Source organism: Gadus morhua, chromosome 4 (genome assembly GCF_902167405.1).
Source record: "Gadus morhua chromosome 4, gadMor3.0, whole genome shotgun sequence".
Lineage (NCBI taxonomy): Eukaryota > Metazoa > Chordata > Actinopteri > Gadiformes > Gadidae > Gadus > Gadus morhua.
The window spans coordinates 15848307-15869473 of NC_044051.1; the positions used below are offsets into that span (position 1 = coordinate 15848307).

At 48.7% G+C, this 21167-nt stretch overlaps 1 protein-coding gene across 9 annotated transcripts in view; it reads left to right on the forward strand.

Annotated features, from left to right (window-relative positions):
• Nucleotides 1-21167, forward strand: part of strbp (spermatid perinuclear RNA binding protein) — a 71725-nt gene that overhangs the window by 35458 nt on the left and 15100 nt on the right. For 8 of the 9 annotated variants that reach the window (XM_030353767.1, XM_030353768.1, XM_030353766.1 and 5 more), the window contains exons 3-12: nucleotides 456-673; nucleotides 9385-9698; nucleotides 10741-10909; nucleotides 11627-11915; nucleotides 16035-16156; nucleotides 16896-16991; nucleotides 17641-17752; nucleotides 18871-18968; nucleotides 20234-20339; nucleotides 20937-21020. In XM_030353767.1, the coding sequence (XP_030209627.1) occupies nucleotides 671-673; nucleotides 9385-9698; nucleotides 10741-10909; nucleotides 11627-11915; nucleotides 16035-16156; nucleotides 16896-16991; nucleotides 17641-17752; nucleotides 18871-18968; nucleotides 20234-20339; nucleotides 20937-21020 (1393 nt within the window). In that variant the 5' untranslated portion in view covers nucleotides 456-670. The remainder of the gene's footprint in view (nucleotides 1-455; nucleotides 674-9384; nucleotides 9699-10740; nucleotides 10910-11626; nucleotides 11916-16034; nucleotides 16157-16895; nucleotides 16992-17640; nucleotides 17753-18870; nucleotides 18969-20233; nucleotides 20340-20936; nucleotides 21021-21167) is intronic. The other variant, XM_030353770.1, reaches the window with a different exon arrangement.

Here is a 21167-nt window from a genome sequence, read left to right on the forward strand (position 1 = left end):
CTCACTGGGAGAAACTACCAGTGTACTGTTTGTTTCCCTTCCATCGGCCCCCCTGAAAGATCATGTCATATGAATGTGTGTGTGTTGGGCGTACCCCAATACCCTATAAACCCTGCGTACCTTGTGTTGGTGCTGAAAAAAAACAATCGCTGTGAATCGTGTCTTTTTTCAATTTTTTCAATGTCCTCTTTAAGCTATCCTCCAATTCTGTGTGAATATTCTGTATTTTCCTCTCTCTCTCTCTCTCCCTCTACCTCTCTGCCTCTCTGCCTCTCTCTCTACCTCTCGACTCTTCAATTGTTTCAATGTCTTCTTTAAGCTATCCTCCAATTCTGTGTGAATATTCTGTATTTTCCTCTCTCTCTACCTCTCTCTCTCTACCTCTCTCTCGACTGCTCGACCTCTACCTCTCTCTCCCTCTGGCTCATCCCTCTGCCTGTGTTGTGTGTCCACAGGGATAACCAGACCCTGGTCCTGGAGCGGAGGGGCTGAATGACAGAGCAGCACATGTGGAGGGCTAGCAGGCCGACCGCCACGTCCTGACCCCCGACCGCTGAAGTCCCGCTCCCCCCCCCTCCCCCCCTCCCCCCGACCCCTACACGCAACGAGTGACCTCAGCACTGGGTGTCACGGAAACGGAATAGCAAGGAAGTACCGCTCCTCCGCAGGCATGGTGAGTAATGTGTGTGTGTGTGTGTGTGTGTTAGGGCTGCTAGATTATGAAAAATCATAATCACGATCAATTTGGTCAATATTGAAATCCTGATAATTTAACGATTATTTTTGAGTTTGAAAAACGGATGTATTTATTCAGCATGGCTCTCCCAGAAAATACTTTACAACTGAGAACTTTGAAATTTTGCCTAAAAAAATACACAAAATGGTCAAAAAGAAAATGTTCAAATCTAAAATGATGTACAGATCCTGCTGTTCACTTTCTATAAAACCTTGAATGAAAAAAAACAAAAACCTGTGTGTACTGTGGGTAGTGGCATGTTTGTGTATTGGGGTTTGTTCGTGTGTGTTGGGTAATGGTGTGTGTGTCCAAGCTCAAGAGTATGATCCCCAACTGTGTCTGTGAACACTTTTGCCAGACTGGATGTTGTGATGGTTCAATTTGATAACCTTCTCTATACAAGACGGGTGGGTGTGTGTGTGTGTGTGTGTGTGCGCATCAACGGCAGCGCTGTGTGTGTGTGTGTGTGTGTGTGTGTGTGTGTGTGTGTGTGTGTGTGTGTGTGTGTGTGTGTGTGTGTGTGTGTGTGTGTGTGTGTGTGTGTGTGTGTGTGTGTGTGTGTGTGTGTGTGTACGAGATAACTGTAGGAGTGGGTGCAGACAGGAGGGTAGATTGTGTCGTGGGGAGAGAGGAGAGAGGAGGAGCGAGGCCTGTAGAGAAGCTTATCAGCAGGGAGAGGAGGTCTGAGAGGCCAGGGCTCAGGGACTGAAGGAGCACAGAGCGAGAGGAGGAGGAGGAGGAGGAGGAGTGGGAGAAATGTCTCATCGGTCGAGGAAATAATGAAAAATATATGATCGAAAGAAATTGTAATCATGATGGAGAAAATGAGGAGGTGACGCGGCTTCATGCTGGTGTTGACTGCGATGTGGAAATGGTACTGTACAGGGTAATTTACACCCATGGCTATTATGGCTGTCAGAATCAATTCACATTTCATAGGCCCGTGCTGTTATTAGGCAGCGCGCAGGCGAGAGGAACCGTTCTGAGGGAGTAGATGACAGGAACGGATGAGGAGGGACATTGAGGAGGAGGAGGAGGAGGAAGAAGTAGAAAAAGAATAGGAGAATTAGATGAGGATGAAGAGGGGAAAACAGGAGCTGAGGGAAATAAATTGGAGGACGAGGGATACAAGGCAGGGGGGGGGCGAGAGAGAGAGAAAGGGGGATGAGGGATCGGGAGAAAGAGAGGTTAGGAGCAAGATGGCGAGCAGTGGAGACAAGGAATTGATTAATGGTGTTGGCTTGTGAGGTTGGGTACAGAGGCTCTGTGGGGAGAGAGGGGGAGGGGAATCGGGAGATGAATTATTAAAAAGTAGAACGAGAGGAGGGAGGAGGACCATGAGGCTGTGAGGAGAGGGGGAGAGAGGGAGGGTGGGAGAGAAGGAGGGGAGAACAATAAGTACTTAAGGTGGGGATTGAATCGGGGTAGGGGGAGGAGCTAAATGTGCAGGGGTTGGACTGGGCAGAGCAGGGTACATTGCCGGGCTCATAAATTATCCACCCTAATGAGGGTGTTTTTGTCATATAAGGTGTGTGTGTGTGTGTGTGTGTGTGTGTGTGTGTGTGTGTGTGTGTGTGTGTGTGTGTGTGTGTGTGTGTGTGTGTGTGTGTGTGTGTGTGTGTGTGTGCTCTCAAGGGAAGCGAACGCACTTTAGTCAGACCTTTGCTGCTTTAATGCGGAGAATCACACGATGACCTTGCCAGGATGGTACACTCACACACCCCTCAATCAGCCCTCCCCCCACTACACAGACACACACAAACACACCGCCTGAGTTGACCTTCTGTTGTATATCCTTTTTAACTGGCACTGTCCCTTGTTCCATTGCGGAGTGACACACACACGCATACACACATTCACAGTGTTCTGTGTACCTCAAGGCTTCAATATGGCCTGATGTGAAATGGATGCCATGTTAAAACTTTTACTGCACTTGCATGCAGTATTTCTCTGCTCGCATGCGCAATAATAAAGCCTGTGAGGAGAAAACCATTCATTGAGTGCACACATAAAACACGCTAAACTGATGCCCCTGTGCGCACCAATGCCTTCTTTGCGTGCGTGCCCACACAGCGTTTTCCTGCTCGCTCGGAAATCTTTGCTCATCGCACGTAGGTTTTCTTTTTTGCCACTCAGTGTATGGAGCCAGCCATGGCCGTTGTATCCCTGAATGTGAATGGCTCCATGTTGCCAAACACCACTTGAAGTGCTTGGATGATTTTCTCGGGTAACATGAAGCGAGCTGACGTTTAACCAAGAGTCCGTTCAAGAGCTGACGTCTCGGAAGGTGCTTCGGAGAACTGTAAAGCACAGTGTTACACCTCAGACAGCTTGCAGTTGTTAGTAAAACATAATATTATGCATGTCATGAATACAAGTAGGGTCATCAGACGCAGTGAGCCATATTCAGTCTTGAAGAATGGCACTGCTTCTTGAGAATAGAGATGTATCAACAGATCAGGAAATATTAAAAAAAACTAAATGCTGATCACGAAGAATTACTGCATTAATTTGCTGCAGGGTAACGTAGCTATTTATTCAATGAAGTCCAATAAATCAGCGCTGTCTCTGTATTTGTAAATCTGTACTATTTATATATAATAGTAAAAACAAAATAGAAAAATGTAAAGTCTCCCTTGCGAAGGCTGTTTCTGGGGTATCAGAGGAATCTACGTCTAAACGTGATGGGTTAGAACAACCTCAGTTCTTCTACGATTTATGATATGTGCGCACGAATGTGTCAGTTTTGTGCGCGCGCAAAGTCAATTTTGCTTGCGTTTTTTGGCAATGGTATGGCGCCATATGACAACGCGTGCGTGCGTGTGTGTGTGAGGATTTAATAGTGATAATAAATCATGGCATGTGTGTAATGCAATATGTGTTCCTAAAGTATCTTTCTTTGCCATTTTTGTCCCACTGTGGCATAATTACCTCCCTACACTATTCCCTTTTGCTCTGTTCAAGTCGCTTCGGTTCTACACTGATTTGATAACTATTATTTCTGCTCCATTTTTCCTTCTCCATTCTTCTGCCGTATCATTCTAATAGGGTTCCTGTTCTGTTGTTCTCCTCTGCTCCGTCGTGCTGCTCTTTGGACCCCTGCTCTATGCTGTGATTCTGGTTAACTAGAATGAACACTGTGGTGTCACCCGCTGTGCTTTCAGAGCTCAGCGCTTCAGAGGGAGATTGTGAACCTTGTGTACTCTACGGTGCATTTGTGTAGAGCAGAGGACATGGACAGACATATTTTCCCCTGGTCCCTCTCTGGCTTGGTTGTCAGGGCTCGGCTTGTTTTCAACCCAACGGGATGAGAAGCAAAAGTCCCGCTAATAAGTTTATTGGCCTCATCATTTATTGAGTTCATATGTGTCCTACTTTTCTCTGATTTCGTGTGTGTGTGTGTGTGTGTGTGTGTGTGTGTGTGTGTGTGTGTGTGTGTGTGTGTGTGTGTGTCTGTCCTTCCTCCAAGTTAAACAGCTAAAAGACCCCTATGTCAGCGCTTCGATACGATCAGCTGTGGACATGCTGATTACATGCACAACAAACTACCCCAGCCTTAATTGGGCGGCTTGGGGCTGGCTCTTTGGAGGATGATGGAGGAGGTCTTTAAAGAGATGTCCAAGTGGCTGTTTTGCGTCAAGGGGTGGGGGGGGGGTACGACCAGGTACGACCTTGTTGTGTCCCTCCTGTACCTCAGTGACTGGACAGAGAGGGATCTGGGAGTGGCCGGGCGATAGCAGGTTTGCTCCCTGCGTGGGGGGTGCACGGGCAAAGCTTGGTGCACATGAATCAAAGGATTAATAATTAATGCAGCCCCCCCACCGGCCCACTTGAATGTTACAGGAGAGTGGGCATTTATATTCATTTATTATTCATCTATTTATCTCCTTCCACTTCTCATTTATACTTGGTTAGTGTTATTCCTTTACCACGCTGCTCCGTTCTTGTGAGCTTGCATCCGGCGGTGAGCATTAGTCGTGCCTCACGTGTTCACAACTATTCACCACCACCGCTAACCAATAGCGGTGGTGGTGAATAGAGCGGGCGCAGATGGTTATGCAAAAGTGGAGGGCTGAGCTGTTGATTTGGTGCCTGAGCGATGCGCGTCTGTGTGGGGGGCGGCGGAAGCGGCGTCCCCGCGGAGAGGCAGCGATGTCGGCTCAGGGTAATCACACATCAGGCCGGGGCCACGCGTTCCCCCGATTGGGACTGTTTCAGAGGAGGGCCCCTAGGTGTTGATGTACGCGTGTTTCATTTGTGCACGCTCGGTTGAGCGTTTACGTAACATTGGTCTCCCTGTCTGAGGATGAATAGTGTGTGTGTGTGTGTGTGTGTGTGTGTGGTTTTAAAAAAAGAGCTAAAAACATTTGAACACACACAGATGTTGTGTAGTCGGGAGAAAGTGTGAAATTGTGTGGTTGGTTGGTTGTTTTGTAGATTTTGTACAAATCTGTATCCAATATGTTGTTTATTGACACACAAAGTTCTCGAGTAGGCTATATATAAAATGTGCACTTTTTTAGCTTAAGGGTGTTGATTGTGTTTCCTTTCACAGGGACCAACAGGGCTATAGCTGCAGATCCGAGCTAGGACGGTAAACACGCCCACAGCCAGGTTTATTTATGTAACCCCTAACAGTTGGTTTAAAAGGCGTCTACGTTTGTGCCTGCCTAGCAAGGGAAATCATTCAGTGCTTTGACCAAAAGTGAGCTCTGATCTTTCTCGAGTTGGCCTCCATTTCTCTCAACAGGCCAAACATTCAAAAGGTTTCTTCTTCTACAAAGATAACGGTATTTCAGGTGAATCTGTCGTGTTAGATGGAATTTTTTTGTCTTCTAAATCCCCCCAACCCCCCACCATAGCAAACATATTATTTCTGCTCACACAAATAGCTCTCCATGACTACTTCCCTCACCGTGTGATGTTTTGCATCACTGTGAATATGCGTCTCCCTCCATGTTGAGCCTTTAATGGTTGACTGTCAGGATGTCTGCTAGCTGGACTGCTTCCGTGCTGGCGGGATTTCAGGAAGAGGAACAATAATACTGTGCTTCTTTGTCTCGGTGGTGTCGTCAGGAGTTTCAGAAACTTGCTGATGTTTGACACTGATTAGCCTCTGGTGTTGTCTACAACGCATTGTGCATGAATAAAGCACAGGATGGTCTTATGAATTAGTACACACACACATACACACGCGCACACGCGCACACACACACACCATTAGAGAGTCAGAGATGAGAGGGAATGACTGATGAACCTATTTAGCTCGCTCTCTCGCTCATTCAGTCACTCACTGTCAGCGCGGAGTGTGTATCGCTCTCCTCACATTGGCGTGTCACAGCGGTCCCAAGGACACTGTGTGACACAGTATTGTCATACTAGTCCCGCTGTCCGGGACTGAGGCGGTCACACTTCAGAGCAGGTAATGAGCGCTCCAGGACGCTGTAATCCCGTCGCCGTACTCCAGCTCGTAACCCAAACCTCAGTGTCAAGGGACTCAGGAATGAATTTCTCTGTGAATTGGGTCACGGATGGCATCCTCGGTATGGCAAGGGATTTGGTTTGTTATCGTTGTGGTTTTGCCAAATAAAATCCAAAATGCAACTTGGTATCGTAATGGTAATATCCTCGACGTTATAAACATGTCAGGTTTGTAATCCCGACCGGTGTATTTCGAATGGATGACATCGTAAAGAACCCCGTGGTGTTTCCAGGAATGGGGTCCCTGTAATAACTAGCGCTGCAGCGTGGGTTACGGGGCCGAACGCTGGCGTATCGTTTTGGTGACGCGCGTGCAACACTATCCCGACCCCCACCCCCACCCCCACCCCCATCCCCACCCAGCTCCCAGAGACCTGTCAAGGAGTCAGCTGTAACTGCTTTGATTTACATGCTGGACCCATCCCCCCCACACCTCGCCCTCCATGGATCTATCACACTCGCATACACACACTACCATTCTCTCTCTCACTCACAAGCATTCGTTACAGCACACGGTTTATGGCTGAGGAAGCTCCTATTAGCAACGGCTCATAAAACTGGCGAGCCGACGCCTGTTAAGCAGCGCTCAGCGCGCGCACACACACACACACACACACACACACACACACACACACACACACACACACACACACACACACACACACACACACACACACACACACACACACACACACACACACACACACACACAGAGAGAGTCCTTTTACAGCATACCCCCTAATAGTACTTTATTTACTATGTCCTGGACACCACAAACTCTGAACGACCGATCGCTTCAATTAGAGTTGATCCTCTTCTTTTATACAAATTGCTTTTTCATTCATCCCTCTCAAATGACACAGGAGATGAATCCGATTTTACTTTTGATACGACGTTGATATATTTGGATTATGTATCGGGATTACCAAAGGTGGAGTGGGGCCATGAGCACAAAAATACAATCAAAAACAGTGACCACAGCATCGTGACCACGTTGATTTGAAAGGGGGCCCCGGACCAGGGGGCAGGGCCTCCTCCACGCCACAGTCACCTGGGGAAGGGTCAGCAGGCTCCCTACTACCTAACACAACGTCATCCCCACACGCACACACACACACACACACACAGTGGTGGGGTGTCGCGCTTTAAGCAACGCGATAGAGGGACACACAACATTTACATAAACATGAAACATTCTGAGGCATATGACGTGGTTTTTACAGCATGGTCGTCTCAGATGGCTGTTAGGCAACACGCCATCACCCGCACTGTCAGCCATTTGAAGTGGGGGGTGTAACTGAATTAAATGAGGATGCTTTGACTCAATAGTTATGAAAGCCCTGTGATGTTACCCCCTGAGAGGAGCCCCAGTGTATTGCAGTCCATTAACTCGCATTCTGGTCGTTGTGGGATTGATTCAACTCAGACTTATTGTTGTTGCCATGAAGACCTTTACGCCTCCCTTCCAACTGAGGCTAAATAACAACGTTGCAATTATTCCATTAAATTTTAACCATCTACAGTTATTTTTCTTTATTATTCATTAAATACACAAGTCAACAGAGTAAAACATAATTAGTTACTTGGATGAATTACGAATGAGTTAATCGTTTTCGATATAAACCAGCTGAGCAACACTAACCTCATAACAGTCACCCCTGAAGCACCACTTATAACTCTCTTTGTCTCTCTCGCTCGCTCTTCTCTCCCCCTCTGTCGCTCTTCCCTCGTTATCACTCCCTCTCCCTCTTCTCTCTCTTCTCTCTTATCACACTACCCCAGTCTCTCTTTTTATCTCTCTCCCCGTTCGTCTCTTCTCTCTTCATCACACTACCTCAGTCTCTCTTTATCTCTCTCACCCCGTCTCTGTTCTCTCTATCTCTCTCCCTCTGTCTCTGTTCTCTCTATATCTCTCTCCCCCTGTCTGTGTTCTCTCTATCTCTCTCCCTCTGTCTCTCTCTCTCTTATCCTCCTCCCTCTTCCCGTGCTTTCCCCTCTGCCTGTCTGTGTGTCTCTGTCCGTCTCTCGCTCCATCTCTCTCCTGTGTGTGTGTGTGTGTGTGTGTGTGTGTGTGTGTGTGTGTGTGTGTGTGTGTGTGTGTGTGTGTGTGTGTGTGTGTGTGTGTGTGTGTGTGTGTGTGTGTGTGTGTGTGTGTGTGTGTCCTCACTTGCCCCACCACCGCTGTATACCTTCCGCATTGCGATACGATCAACCCCCATCAGAGTTTTACATCATAATCCCTTAGACATAGTCCACTACCGGCGTTTAAGGAAGATAGATCATAAAAAAACTCCTGGCTCCATGCCTACGCTTAGTATTTTACTTTTTTTTCTGGTATATTTTTCCAGCCCTTCCTTTATTAGTATTCATCCTTCTCATCCCCCATTTTCCTCTTTAATCTCATGCAGAGCAGCAGAGGAAGAAGCATATATTAACTATGGACCAGTTTACTGATTGAATTAGGACAGCTCGTGTGTGTGTGTGTGTGTGTGTGTGTGTGTGTGTGTGTGTGTGTGTGCACAAAGAGAGATAGGTTTGGCTCGTTGGATCTCACCTGCCCTGTGCATGTGAGCGGTGTGCCAAGGCTGGTGTAATTAAATGGTATCTGTCATGAAGGTTAAAATTGATCTCTTGATAATAAATGTGTCATTCACATGAGGGGTAATTTACCGCCCCCAAACTCACATACACAACCCAGTACAAAGAGCATGTGAGAACCGTCGATCTGACCTTTCCTCGGAGTTGTGCCTGTTATTATTTTATTATGTCTGTTTCGTTACGTTCACTGTATGCATATTTGTGCAATTGTGTGCATGTTTGAGCGTTGGTTGTTTTGAGTATGCAATAGAGGGAGGGCCAGGTCCCCAGTGGTTACACGGCGCGTCTCGCAGTGATTGATTAAAGCCTAATCCGTCACTGCAGACCTCAAGAGTGCTGCCGTTGCCTCTCAGACAGAACGGTGTTCTGCGCGTGTCTGTGCTTGTGCCCATGTTGCTCCTTTCTGTTCCAATTCTTGTTCGTTTTATCCCCCATCAAACCGACGAAACAAAGATGAGCTTTTGGTTGGACGGATGTGATATAAACGTGTTGTGTTGTGTTGTTGCACCGCATCACTGCCTCCTGGTGATTCACCGCCGTCTCCCCCCTGTGGGGTTGTTCCTCTCCAGAGGTCCTTCCGTTCCTTCGGCAACGACGACCGCCATGTCATGGCAAAGCACTCCACCATCTACCCGTCCTCGCATGACCTGGAAGCCGTCCAATCGCTGGTCTCTACCGTGGAGTGCGCCCTCAAGCAGGTCTCCGATTGGCTGGACCGGAGCAACAGTAACGGTGTCGGCACCGTGACGGCGATCAGCCCGGCCGAGCCCGGCGCCAAGCAGGATAAGGACCCAGGGGACAAGGACCAAGGGGACAAGGACACAGGGGACGAGCACGGGGAAAAGCCCGCAGACGAGGAGGAGGAAGACGCAGACGGATACAGGTACAACACTCGTCAGCATGGCAATGGAGGGCCTGAATCGGGTAGTTTAGAAGGCGTGCTAAGAGTCACAAGTATTCAGCGCTAACCTGCCTAGGTTTCTGCATGGGTGAAGAAACTTAGCATAGATGTAATTCATATATTTTGCTTTTCGATAAAGGTGAAAGTATCTGCTTTATTCAAATGATGCATCACATTTTATAAAGTGTTTTGAATCTGTATTATTTTAGACACTGATCATTTCTCATGTTTTGAACAAATAAGCGGCTGCTGTGAAGTTCCACTGGGGAGGATTTAATATGCTGTTTTTCACTTGTATTTCCAGACGGTTAGCGTTTGAACTTTTGCAGATGGTTAAGCAGGGAGTCTTATTCAATGCAGAGAACCAACTGCTGAAAGATGAGTTGATTGCCACGTAGAACAAATGCATTCACAGTTGACTTGATGCATTATTAACTAAGTGGCACTCAACTCGTTAAAAGGAATATTTTAATGCTTTGATAACCTGAATGTCAATTCAATTGGAAGTCTACTGTACTGCCTGGTCAACAGAATATTCTGCATAGTAGACCCTCTTTGATTTCCCCAGTCGTATAGCAATGGACTAATATAACAAGTAATGGACTGGTATAACTAAGATTATGACGAACCATGGACTGATATAACGAGTCATGGGTTAAGATAACGAAGATTATAACAAACTATGGACTGATATAACGAGTCATGGACTGATATAATGAAGATTATAACAAACCATGGACTGATATAACGAGTCATGGACTGATACAACGAAGATTATAACAAACCATGGACTGATATAACGAGTAATGTTCTGATATAACGAGTCATGGACTGATACAACGAAGATTATAACAAACCCTGGACTGACATAACAAAGATTATAACGAGCCATGGACTGATATAACGAGTCGGGGACTGATATAACGAGTCATGGACTGATATAACGAGTCATGGACTGATGGAAGGCGTCGTGGGGTAATGAAGGGAGTCGTGGACCAGGGGCTGAGGTGTTGTTCCTCCTCAGGGAGCCCGGAGGAGGCGGGTCTCTGTGTGGAGTGCTGCGGATCGGCCTGGTGGCCAAGGGCCTGCTCATCAAGGACGACATGGACCTGGAGCTGGTCCTCATGTGTAAAGACAAGCCCACCGAGACGCTGCTGGACACGGTCTGTCAGAACCTGCCCACACAGATACAGGTGAGGCTCACGCACGCACACGAGAACAAACATGCACACACAAACACATACGTACATACACGCACGTACACACGCACGCACACCAACCGATTATTTAATTATGCATGACCTTTACATAATCCTGCATTATAGATGGGTGCACATGCATCCACACACACACACACACACAAGCCTGCACCTTCATTATTGCACACACATCCTGATCCTTGCATGTCTACATTGTGTCGCAGAGGATTAATGCTTTTATCGGCTTTCACATGAAGAATTTTGTTTTCAAATCGTTTTTTAATCACCTCCATCGCAGGGCGCCTGATAATCTGGTTAAGAAATGCTCGCAGAGTGTGCCTCGTTATTGTTCACCACCGTAATGGGTTTGTTTGTGTTTTGAAAAAACAACGAGGCTTGTCCTTTGAGTTCAAAAGGCCGATAAGTGCTGGTGTCACGAGAGCGTTGCTGAACACACCCGTTATACAGGGGAATGAGGGGATCCTCCCGGAGAGATCTTGGCGGAAGTGGCTCTTGGTCGTCCCTGCTAGAGCACAGACTAACGTATTATTTAAATTGAAGATGTGCTTAGACATCCTTGAGGGCTTCCACCGAGCCCCCAGTCCTTAGGCACGGACAGCCACTGTGCCTTTTGCTTCTTGAGTCAGAGCGCAGCCTGGTCCGACGCCGGCCTGTTGAACCGCCCGCCCGCTCTGTCTGATGCGTTGGCAGACGCTGTCGGACGGCAAGTACGAGATCACCAGCTCCCTCCCCGAGGCGGCCATTCTGGTGAAGACCACGACGGAGCCCAAGCTCACCCTGAAGATCACGCTCACCTCCCCCGCCATGAGGGACGAGGAGGACGAGGAGGAGGAGGAGGAGGAGGAGGAAGGAGAGGAGGAAGAACAGGAGGAGGAGCAGCAGGAACAACAGAAACAACAGCAGGAGAAGGAGCCGGAGGAGAAGGTCGTGAAGCAGGAGGGAGTCGAGCTGGAGGAGAACCAGGAGGAGGACGTGCGAGGTAGGATCACTGTGTGGTAGAGCGACCAGCACGGTAATGTTTTTTTCGCCATTTTGTTGTATCCGCCGAAACGACTATTCCTTCTGTCAGATGTTGCCATGTAACCGGACGATAAAGCAGGGACCGTGGTCAAGATTTCCTAGCCACTAACCTTTTTAGTTTTAGTCCCCTAGATCCTGTCCAAACTCTCATTCCCAGTGGGAGTAGGGTCCCCTCAGGGCAACTAGTTTGCTCTTTATGTAAAGTACTGAGGCCTACAGTACCTGAAGCACTTCCTAATTATGCCAGATTCATGGTTCCACATCAGTGCGTCTCTAAAATCGTCTGGGATCTTGCAAGGCTTTGAAGTTCAAGTGTGTAAAAACCCTTTAATGGACCACAACAAATAAAAAAATCCTAATCATCTCTTTCATAAATTGATGGTTCATTTAGCAAGGAAAGGTATTCATGTGGTGAATGTCTCTCGATACATTCTTTTGAATAGAAATCATAAGCACTTATTTATCCTGTGATAAATAATGATTTTTTGATCAACATCAAAACATCAAAACCTTTTAAGGAAAGATGCTCTCATTTCTTCAGAAGGCAGACGACCTAATCTGGAAGGTCATGAGAGGTAGGGGGGGAGAGGGGGAGAGAGGGGGGGGGGGTGGGCGGAGGCCAGAGCAATCAATAACAGCCATCCATCGCGGTGGCTCCTGTCTGACTGGACACGCGGGTGTGGGAGAGCGATGAGAGATGGCAGCAAGGGCGAGCTGTAGATCAGGGCGAACGCTACAGCGGTATGGAGAGCCCTGCCGGTGGGGCCGCCATTAGGAACACCTGCAAGGACGCGTCAACACTCTTTTTTACTGCAAAGTGGGGACACACGCACACAAACACTATCAAGCATGCATTGAAAGACACATGCACACACAGACACAATCAAGCACGCATTGAAGGACACGCATACACGACCTTAACAGGTCAAGGTCTGGCTGTCCCTGTGACAAATGCCCCTTCATCTCATTCAGGTGTCAGATTGGTCAGAATGTAGGACCTACAGGGGGGGGAGGCGTGCGCGTGGGGGTGAAAGACTGGGGAATTGATCTCTTCAGTGGCAGCGTGACTAGTGACACGTTTAAGGCCCTCATAAGTCAACCCTACACTCCACACAGATTAGCACGTAGCCGGGCTTACATAAACACAGGCGCGCACGCTGACATCACACGCCACCCCGGTTTATCTGGCTCTGAACACCTGGTGGCTTCCATCGGCCGCCGCCCGTGTGCCCGTGTGCCCGCGTCAAGCACCGCTTAACGCGAGATTAGCTGGAAATGACTAGCTTTCAACCAATGAGTGCTTGCTAATTGTACTTAATTAATAATAATGAATATTTGATAATACTTTAAGCACGCGTACACGCACACACACACACACACACACACACACACACACACACACACACACACACACACACACACACACACACACACACACACACACACACACACACACACACACACACACTGACATGCACTCACACACCCACACTGACATGCACTCACACACCCACACTGACATGCACTCACACACCCACACTGACTTACGCACTCACACACCCACACTGACTTACGCACTCACACTCACACACATACTGACTTACGCACTCACACTCACACACATACTGACTTACACATACACAACTACTCCGTTACTCCGACTAACGAGTGCAGCCGGGGTCAGGCGAGCACTTCGTATGCCAGGCGAGGAGATGTTTGACCTCTAATGTTTGGGTCAATAACATCCTCTTAGTTGACATGGGGGGAGGGGGGGGGGGGGGGGGGGGGGGGCTCATCAATGTAATGATTAGCCGATGTCACAAGCTAATGTAATCATGCCATCGATTAGGCAAGCGACATGGACACTACTTAAATTGACACACGGTACTTCAGATTCTGAGCACAAAAACAGGCTTCTCTCGGTGTGCCTTTCCTCGGCTAATATTAGAGTGGTGGCTTTGATCGATCAGGTGCGTGTGGGAGTGACAATCAGAGGTCACACCAAGTAAACCGCAGGGGACGTTTTCCCTAAACGCCGAAGAGCGACAGCTCAAAGCAGGGACGGATACAGAGGCGCTGCGGTAATGAAAAAGAGATACGAGCAGGAGAGAGGGAGCAAGGGCTGGTGGTGTGTGTGGCTGTGCTTGCGGGTGTGTGTGTGCGTGTAATAGCCCGCTAGATGTACAGCTGGGACCATTCTGACAGGCTTAAACACGCCAATATAAATCTCTATCTCTCTCTTTCGCTCCATCTCTTCCCCTCTCTCCCTCTACAATATAAATGTATCTCTTTCTCTCCATCTAATCTCTCTCTCTCTACATTATTAATCTATCTCTCTTCCTCCATCTCTTCTCTCTCCTCCACAATATAAATCTCTTTCTCTCCATCTCTTCTCTCTCCTCTACAATATAAATCTATCTCTCTTTCTCTCCATCTCTTGTCTCTCCCTCTACAATATTTATCGGAGAGAGGGAATCTTATATTGTGCTTATGTCCTGATAAACAAAGAGATAAGGTGTGAGGGATGCTTCAATCGGGTTACCGTGCAGTTGGCTTATCTGCCTAATATATACATGGGATGGAGGTTTACCTTTCACGGGCAGTCGTTTTTTTTTGTCTGTGCTTCACCCCCTGATATTCCCTCACATAACATTCCCGTCTCTGGATATCACCCTCTTAACCGCACTCCTAATGATTTATGAGTGATTATGGATCCCACCATAGGTCCTGGTAAGACCCGCCCACAATCCTGCCGTGATTGGCTGGCGACGTGCTGCTTACTAAACGTAACTTGGTAACCCTAGCTCAGGGGTAGGTTAGAGATAGGTCTTGGCAGGACCTGCGGTGGGATTCATAATTACATGTGATGTGTATAATTAGGTTTGATTGAGCTTGCCTTGCATACCATGGCGTTTTAGTCTTTAATTGTCAACTGGCACATGCGCCAACTCCACCCTCCTGATCTGTTGGAAAGCATAAATCAAAGGCCTCTCAACACGGGGAACGCTCTCGCAGCCAGCACAGTGCTCTGACCGAAGCCCTTCCTCAGCCCCCCCCCCCCCCCCGCCCCCCCGTCCCTGGTGTGTAACGGTCTGAGGACCGGCTCGCTGTCCGATTTTCTTGCCAGTTCTACTTCAAGAGCGCTTGGTTCTTTCGCTTCGACCACTCAGACCCTCTGCCCCTTTTTATTTCTTTTTGTTTTGTTTCGTTCCAACTGCTGCCCGTCCTATTGGCCCCCGACGGGCCTGTCGAATCAAGCGTGTCTTAAGTAGAGCCGAAGAACAAAGAAAATACCACAAAACAAACATCTCGTATTTTGACCCGTGTCTGCGGACCGGACCGTCAAAATGAATGAGAGATCCTCTTCAAATACATGAGGGCCTGGGTCCGGCCTGCTCGGACCCCCGCCGTGCCATGTACCGGGGGTCCGACCAGAGGCCTTGGACGACTCCCTCTGTATTTGTTTTGTGTTGTTTTTCCAGAGGGGGCCGTCGGTGCTCCCCATCCCACAAAGACCTCCCCCACACCCCCACCACCCCCCCCCCCCCCCCCCCCCCCCAAACCCCCTTCCTCCCCCAATCACTTTTTCCCCGTACAGATTTGCATTCGACAGCGTAAATATTCAAACTACTACCTTTCATATCAATGCAGGGAGAACATTATTTTCTCGTATCTTGATGCCCAGTTGATAACAAAAAAACAAGAAGTATACACATACTATCATAGGTTTTACTGCAATCTGTACAGGGGTAAAAAGACCCAACTTTATGGCATGGAAAGCACCCATGTATGTCCGTGTGCGTGTATGTAAGGTGAACTCACACGCTGACGCTCATGCTAATGTGATGGCCTACATTCACACACACACACACTCACACACACACCCACACACACTCAAACACACTCCCACGCCTGCACACACGCGCGCACACACACAGGCACACAGACAGCCACCCGGTGTCTGTCTGTGTGTCTGTGTGTGTGCGCGCGTGCGTGCAGGTGTGTGTGTGTGTGTGCGTGCGTGTGCGTTTGTGCGTGTTTCTGTTCTTTACATTGGGTTGTTATTGTTTTGTGGCAGTGTTGAGCGCTGCAGCGCAGAGAGTGAAGGCTGAGGAGGAGAAACAGGAGGAGGGGGAGTCTCTGGACAGGCACACATGTCTGTTGGCCCTGGCAGCCCTGCGACACGCCAAGTGGTTCCAGGTCGGCGCCCGCTCACTTCCTGTCTTCCTGCCCCGGTGCTCGTTGTAGCCTGACCATGTAGCCTGGAAGAGAGCCGGCCCCCTCATTGGCCCCGCTGCAGCCAATGAGGGGAGCGGGCTCGTCGAGTGTAGTCAACGAAGGGAGTGGGAATGCATAATTATTCCAAAAGTCCCTCAGCAGTTAGATTTGGTCGTAAATTGAGGTGCATAAAAAACAAATATGCATTCTAGCCAGGTTCTAAACCTAAATTGATAAATACAATTTGCAAATTAATTGTATATTTGATAATATACAGACCATAGCGTATTGGTAAAACCTCTTCACGGACACATCGTAAGGCTACAAAAGCAATAGTGGCACAATCATTATGTTGTTTTTGTTTTTTGTTCTTTTGCTATTATGAGAACCTGCCTGCAGTCTATGTAAATAACCCCCCCCCCCCGTTCCCTTGTCCTATTCATCTCTACCCACGTAGCCCCCCCCCCCCCCCCCCTTCCCACTACTCACAACGTCTACTGCTTAGAACTGCTAGTCGAGGTGTTGACAATATATTGTGCGTGTTTCATAGGCCACAGATAAAAAGAGTGAAAAACAAACAAAAGCGCCCAGCAAGAATCTTAGAGAGATACTGACTGAGCCGCTGTATGAGTGACGGTGTAATGCAAGCTACAATCGAAGCATCAACCTGTCGTTTGTTCACTTGGTGCGTCTTGTTCCCCCCCCCACCCTGCTCCTCTAGGCCAGGGTGAACGGACTCAAGTCGTGCGTCATCGTGCTCCGGATCCTGCGGGACATGTGCAACAGACACGCCGTCTGGGCGCCGCTCAGAGGATGGGTGAGACTGCTCCACCACCGCCACGCGCCCGGAGGACCTGCTCAGTCGGGGCCTACTTTAGGCAGTCTAGTGCTAGCGAGTACAGTCATCCTAGTGCTACCTTAGGCGGCCTTTTGCTACCTAGTCCAGTCAGTCTAGTGCTACCTAGCAGTCGGGCTAGTGCTACCTAGCAGTCGGGCTAGTGCTATCTATCACAGTCAGCCCAGTGCTACATTAGTCAGTCTCGTGCTACGTCTTACAGTCAGTCTAGTGCTGCATTAGTCAGTCTAGTGCTACCTAGCAGTCAGGCTAGTGCTACCTACCACAGTCAGTCTAGTGCTGTCATAGTCTAGTGCTAAAAAGCACAGTCATTCTTGTCCTACCCATCTGGTTTTGAGCTGAAGGCTTTGAGCTGAAGAACAACAAATCTCCCTGTTTTCATCACTGATTTACAATGGGATTAACCTGTGAAATGCAGGTTGGCAATGCTGCATTTGGTGTTGCAGTTGCTGAGTTGTACTTACAGTCTTTTATGTTGTAGCATCAAAATGCTGCAAAAATAAATCCTTATTACACAGTTCTCTGTGAATGCATTCTGTCGAGAGCGCTTGCACACAGTGCACACTAAGCATTATTCGGAACATTTGTGCGTGTGTGTGTCTGTGTGTAGCCCCTGGAGCTCATCTGTGAGAAGGCTATCGCCACCTGCAACAGACCTCTGGGAGCGGGCGAGGCCCTGCGCAGAGTGATGGAGTGTCTGGCCTCTGGCATCTTACTACCAGGTACACATCCAATACTCACATCCTGCTACCAGATGCACATCCAACACACACATCCTGCTACCAGATACACATCCAACATACACACATCCTACTACCAGGTACACATCAAACATGCACACATCCAACTACCAGGTACACATCCAACACACACTGCCTACTAGCAGGTACACATCCAACACACATACTACTACCAGGTACACATCAACCACGCATCCTGCTACAAGGTAAACATCAAACACATACATCCTGCTACCAGGTACACATCCAACACACAAACACCCTACTACCAGGTACACATCCAACATACACACATCAAACTACCATATACACATCCAACACACACATTCTGCTACCAGGTACACATCCAACATACACACATCCTGCTACCAGGTACACATCCAACACACACACATCCTGCTACCAGGTACACATCCAACACACACATCCTACTACCAGGTACACATCAAACACACACATCCTGCTACCAGGTACACATCCAACACACACATCCTGCTACCAGGTACACATTCAACACACACACACACACACACTTCTACCAGGTAGACATCTTACACACACATCCTACTACCAGGTACACATTAACGCACGCATACTACTACCAGGTACACATTAACACACACATCCTACTACAAGGTACACATTAACACACACATCCTACCAGGTACACATTAACGCACGCATACTACTACCAGGTACACATTAACACACACATCCTACTACAAGGTACACATTAACACACACATCCTACCAGGTACACATTAACACACATCCTACTACCAGGTACACATCCAACACACATCCTACTACCAGGTACACATTAACACACACATCCTACCAGGTACACATTAACACACATCCTACTACCAGGTACACATTAACACACACCCTACTACCAGGTACACATTAACACACATCCTACTACCAGGTACACATCCAACACACACATCCTGCTACCAGGTACACATCCAACACACACACAGCAGTGTTAAAACACTGCGGAGGGGGAACCCCACTCCTCCTGAAACAGCTGGGCTGTGGCAATGGCTGACTACAGGGTCTGATTCTGCTCTGCTTCCCCCCCCCCCCCCCCCCCCCAGGCGGTCCTGGACTACACGACCCGTGTGAGAAGGAGCCCGCCGATGCCCTGGCCCACATGACGGACCAGCAGGCCCAGGCCGTTACACACAGCGCCCAGGTAGCACCTCCAGACACCAAAACCAGACAACAACACGCACGTACACGCGTACACACTGACACACACACGTGCACACAAACATACACACACACATAGACACAAACACACACGCACAGCAGGACTCTCTGGTTCTGCATCCTAATGATCGGTGTGGGAAACCATGGCCACTGTGACCCGCCATCCATCTCTCACTGATACCCTGGGGATCGTGTGAGTGTGCGCAGTTCTGTGGGTGTGTGTGTGAACTGTGTTCACTGGCCTATATGTGTATGTGCACGGTTTTATGTGTGGGCGTTTGGGCCTGTGTGCCTGCACGATTGTGTGTGGGAATGTATGTTGCACGGGAGTGTTTGTGTGCGTGTGTGTGTGTGTGTGTGTGTGTGCGCGTTCCCTTGTGTGTGGGTACATTGGCCTGCATGTGTGCCCCGAGATTGTGTGCGTGTGTGGGAATGTGTACGTGTATGTGGCCGGCGTGTGTGTATGGGAAAATATGTGTGTGTGTGTGTGTGTGTGTGTGTATGTGCGCAAGCCGGTGTGTGCGGCTCCTCTGAGCTGCATGGCTCAGTAAATCCCGCCGTCCATTCCCTTTGAAGGCAGGCGGAGCGCGACTAGAATGTCAATGGGGATAATTGTATTGCGGCAGATCCATGGGAAGATGAGGCGAGGGAGCTGTGTTCAGCCGGTGACCTAACCCCCCCCCGCCGTATCAATATGGGGGAGTTCACCTTTCTAATTATCCCCACTTAAGTGTTTCCCCCCCCGCCCGCCCTAAACAGAGGTAATGTGTTGCTGCTTCCTTATGGAAGCGTCACCTGGAATGCGTCTGGGTTTATTCAGAGAGGAGCACGGTGTGTTACGTCCCCGCTTTGACAGAGCCTCTTATAAGTGAGGGTTTTGTTGTGCTTTATTGACCACGTGTAAAGTGTTTGGAGCAACACAACTGAGGAGAGGAATACAGACCCCGGGTTAAAAAAACAACCCTGCTTCAGTGTATGACTGGTTTTAGAATGCCTTTCATTTTTGTTAAAACTGGAGAGAAGAGAACGTCATCCGTAACCGATTAAAATGTCATCCTTCACAATGCATTGGGGGCGCATAGAGATGCATGTTAAACTTGTGTTTAAGGTGGAGTCTGGTGTGTGTGTGTGTGTGTGTGTGTGTGTGTGTGTGTGTGTGTGTGTGTGTGTGTGTGTGTGTGTGTGTGTGTGTGTGTGTGTGTGTGTGTGTGTGTGTGTGTGTGTGTGTGTGTGTGTGTCTTCCCACAGCATGCGCTGAGACTCATGGCCTTCGGACAGATCTACAAAGTGTTGGAGATGGACCCCCTTCCCTCAAGTAAACCATCCCAGAAATACCCTTGGTCTGACAAAGAAGGTGTATAGAGTTGTTTGGCTTCCTGTCTTGTCTGTCCAGGCTTCCTGTCTCCCTCTCTTTGCCCCTGTCCATCTGTACGTTGACCCGCCCCCCTCCCCTGTCTACCCTGACTGTCTACTTGACCTCTGACCTTGGCCGAGTTCCCCATCTGTTAATGTCTTTCTCTGGCCCGGCTCTTCCCCCTGTCTACTTAGCATTCTGACTGTCGGCTCTCCTCTTGGCCGCCTGCCGACTAACCTGCCTCCAGTCTGTGTGCAGCATTATACTCCATTCTCTGTCCCCGTGTCTCCTCGTGTTCCCCTGCATTCTCCACCCTAACACACTCCTCTGTCATCTGGAGCCCCCTTTTTTTCTCGGTGTGCTTTTTCTAACCGACATTCTGGCTGGCAGTTGACGTTGGACTCACCATTTTCCCCCCTCTCTCTCCCTCTCCCAACCCTCTCTCCTCTCACCCCCTCTCTCTCCTCTCTCTTACCTCTCCCCGATCTCCCTCTCCCCTCTCTTTCTCTCCCCTCTCCCTCCCTTTCTCTCTACCCTCTTCCTCCCTTCTCTCACTCTCTCCCCTCTCTCCCTCCCTCCCCCGTCTCCCCTATCTAGGTTCCGGTCTGAAGCGGCCGTACGAGGATGGTGCGATGGAAGACAGAGACCTGATCAAGAAGATGAAGAGGAACCTGAGGAAAGGTAGAGGAACCAGGGGAGGAGGGGGAGAAAATAAGAAAGCTGAGATATTGTAAATCAAATCACGGATCCATTTGAAATTCACAATGCGATGAGATGGATTGGTGAAATGTGCCGGCATATTCACATTGATTTATGAGTGTTGCCTCG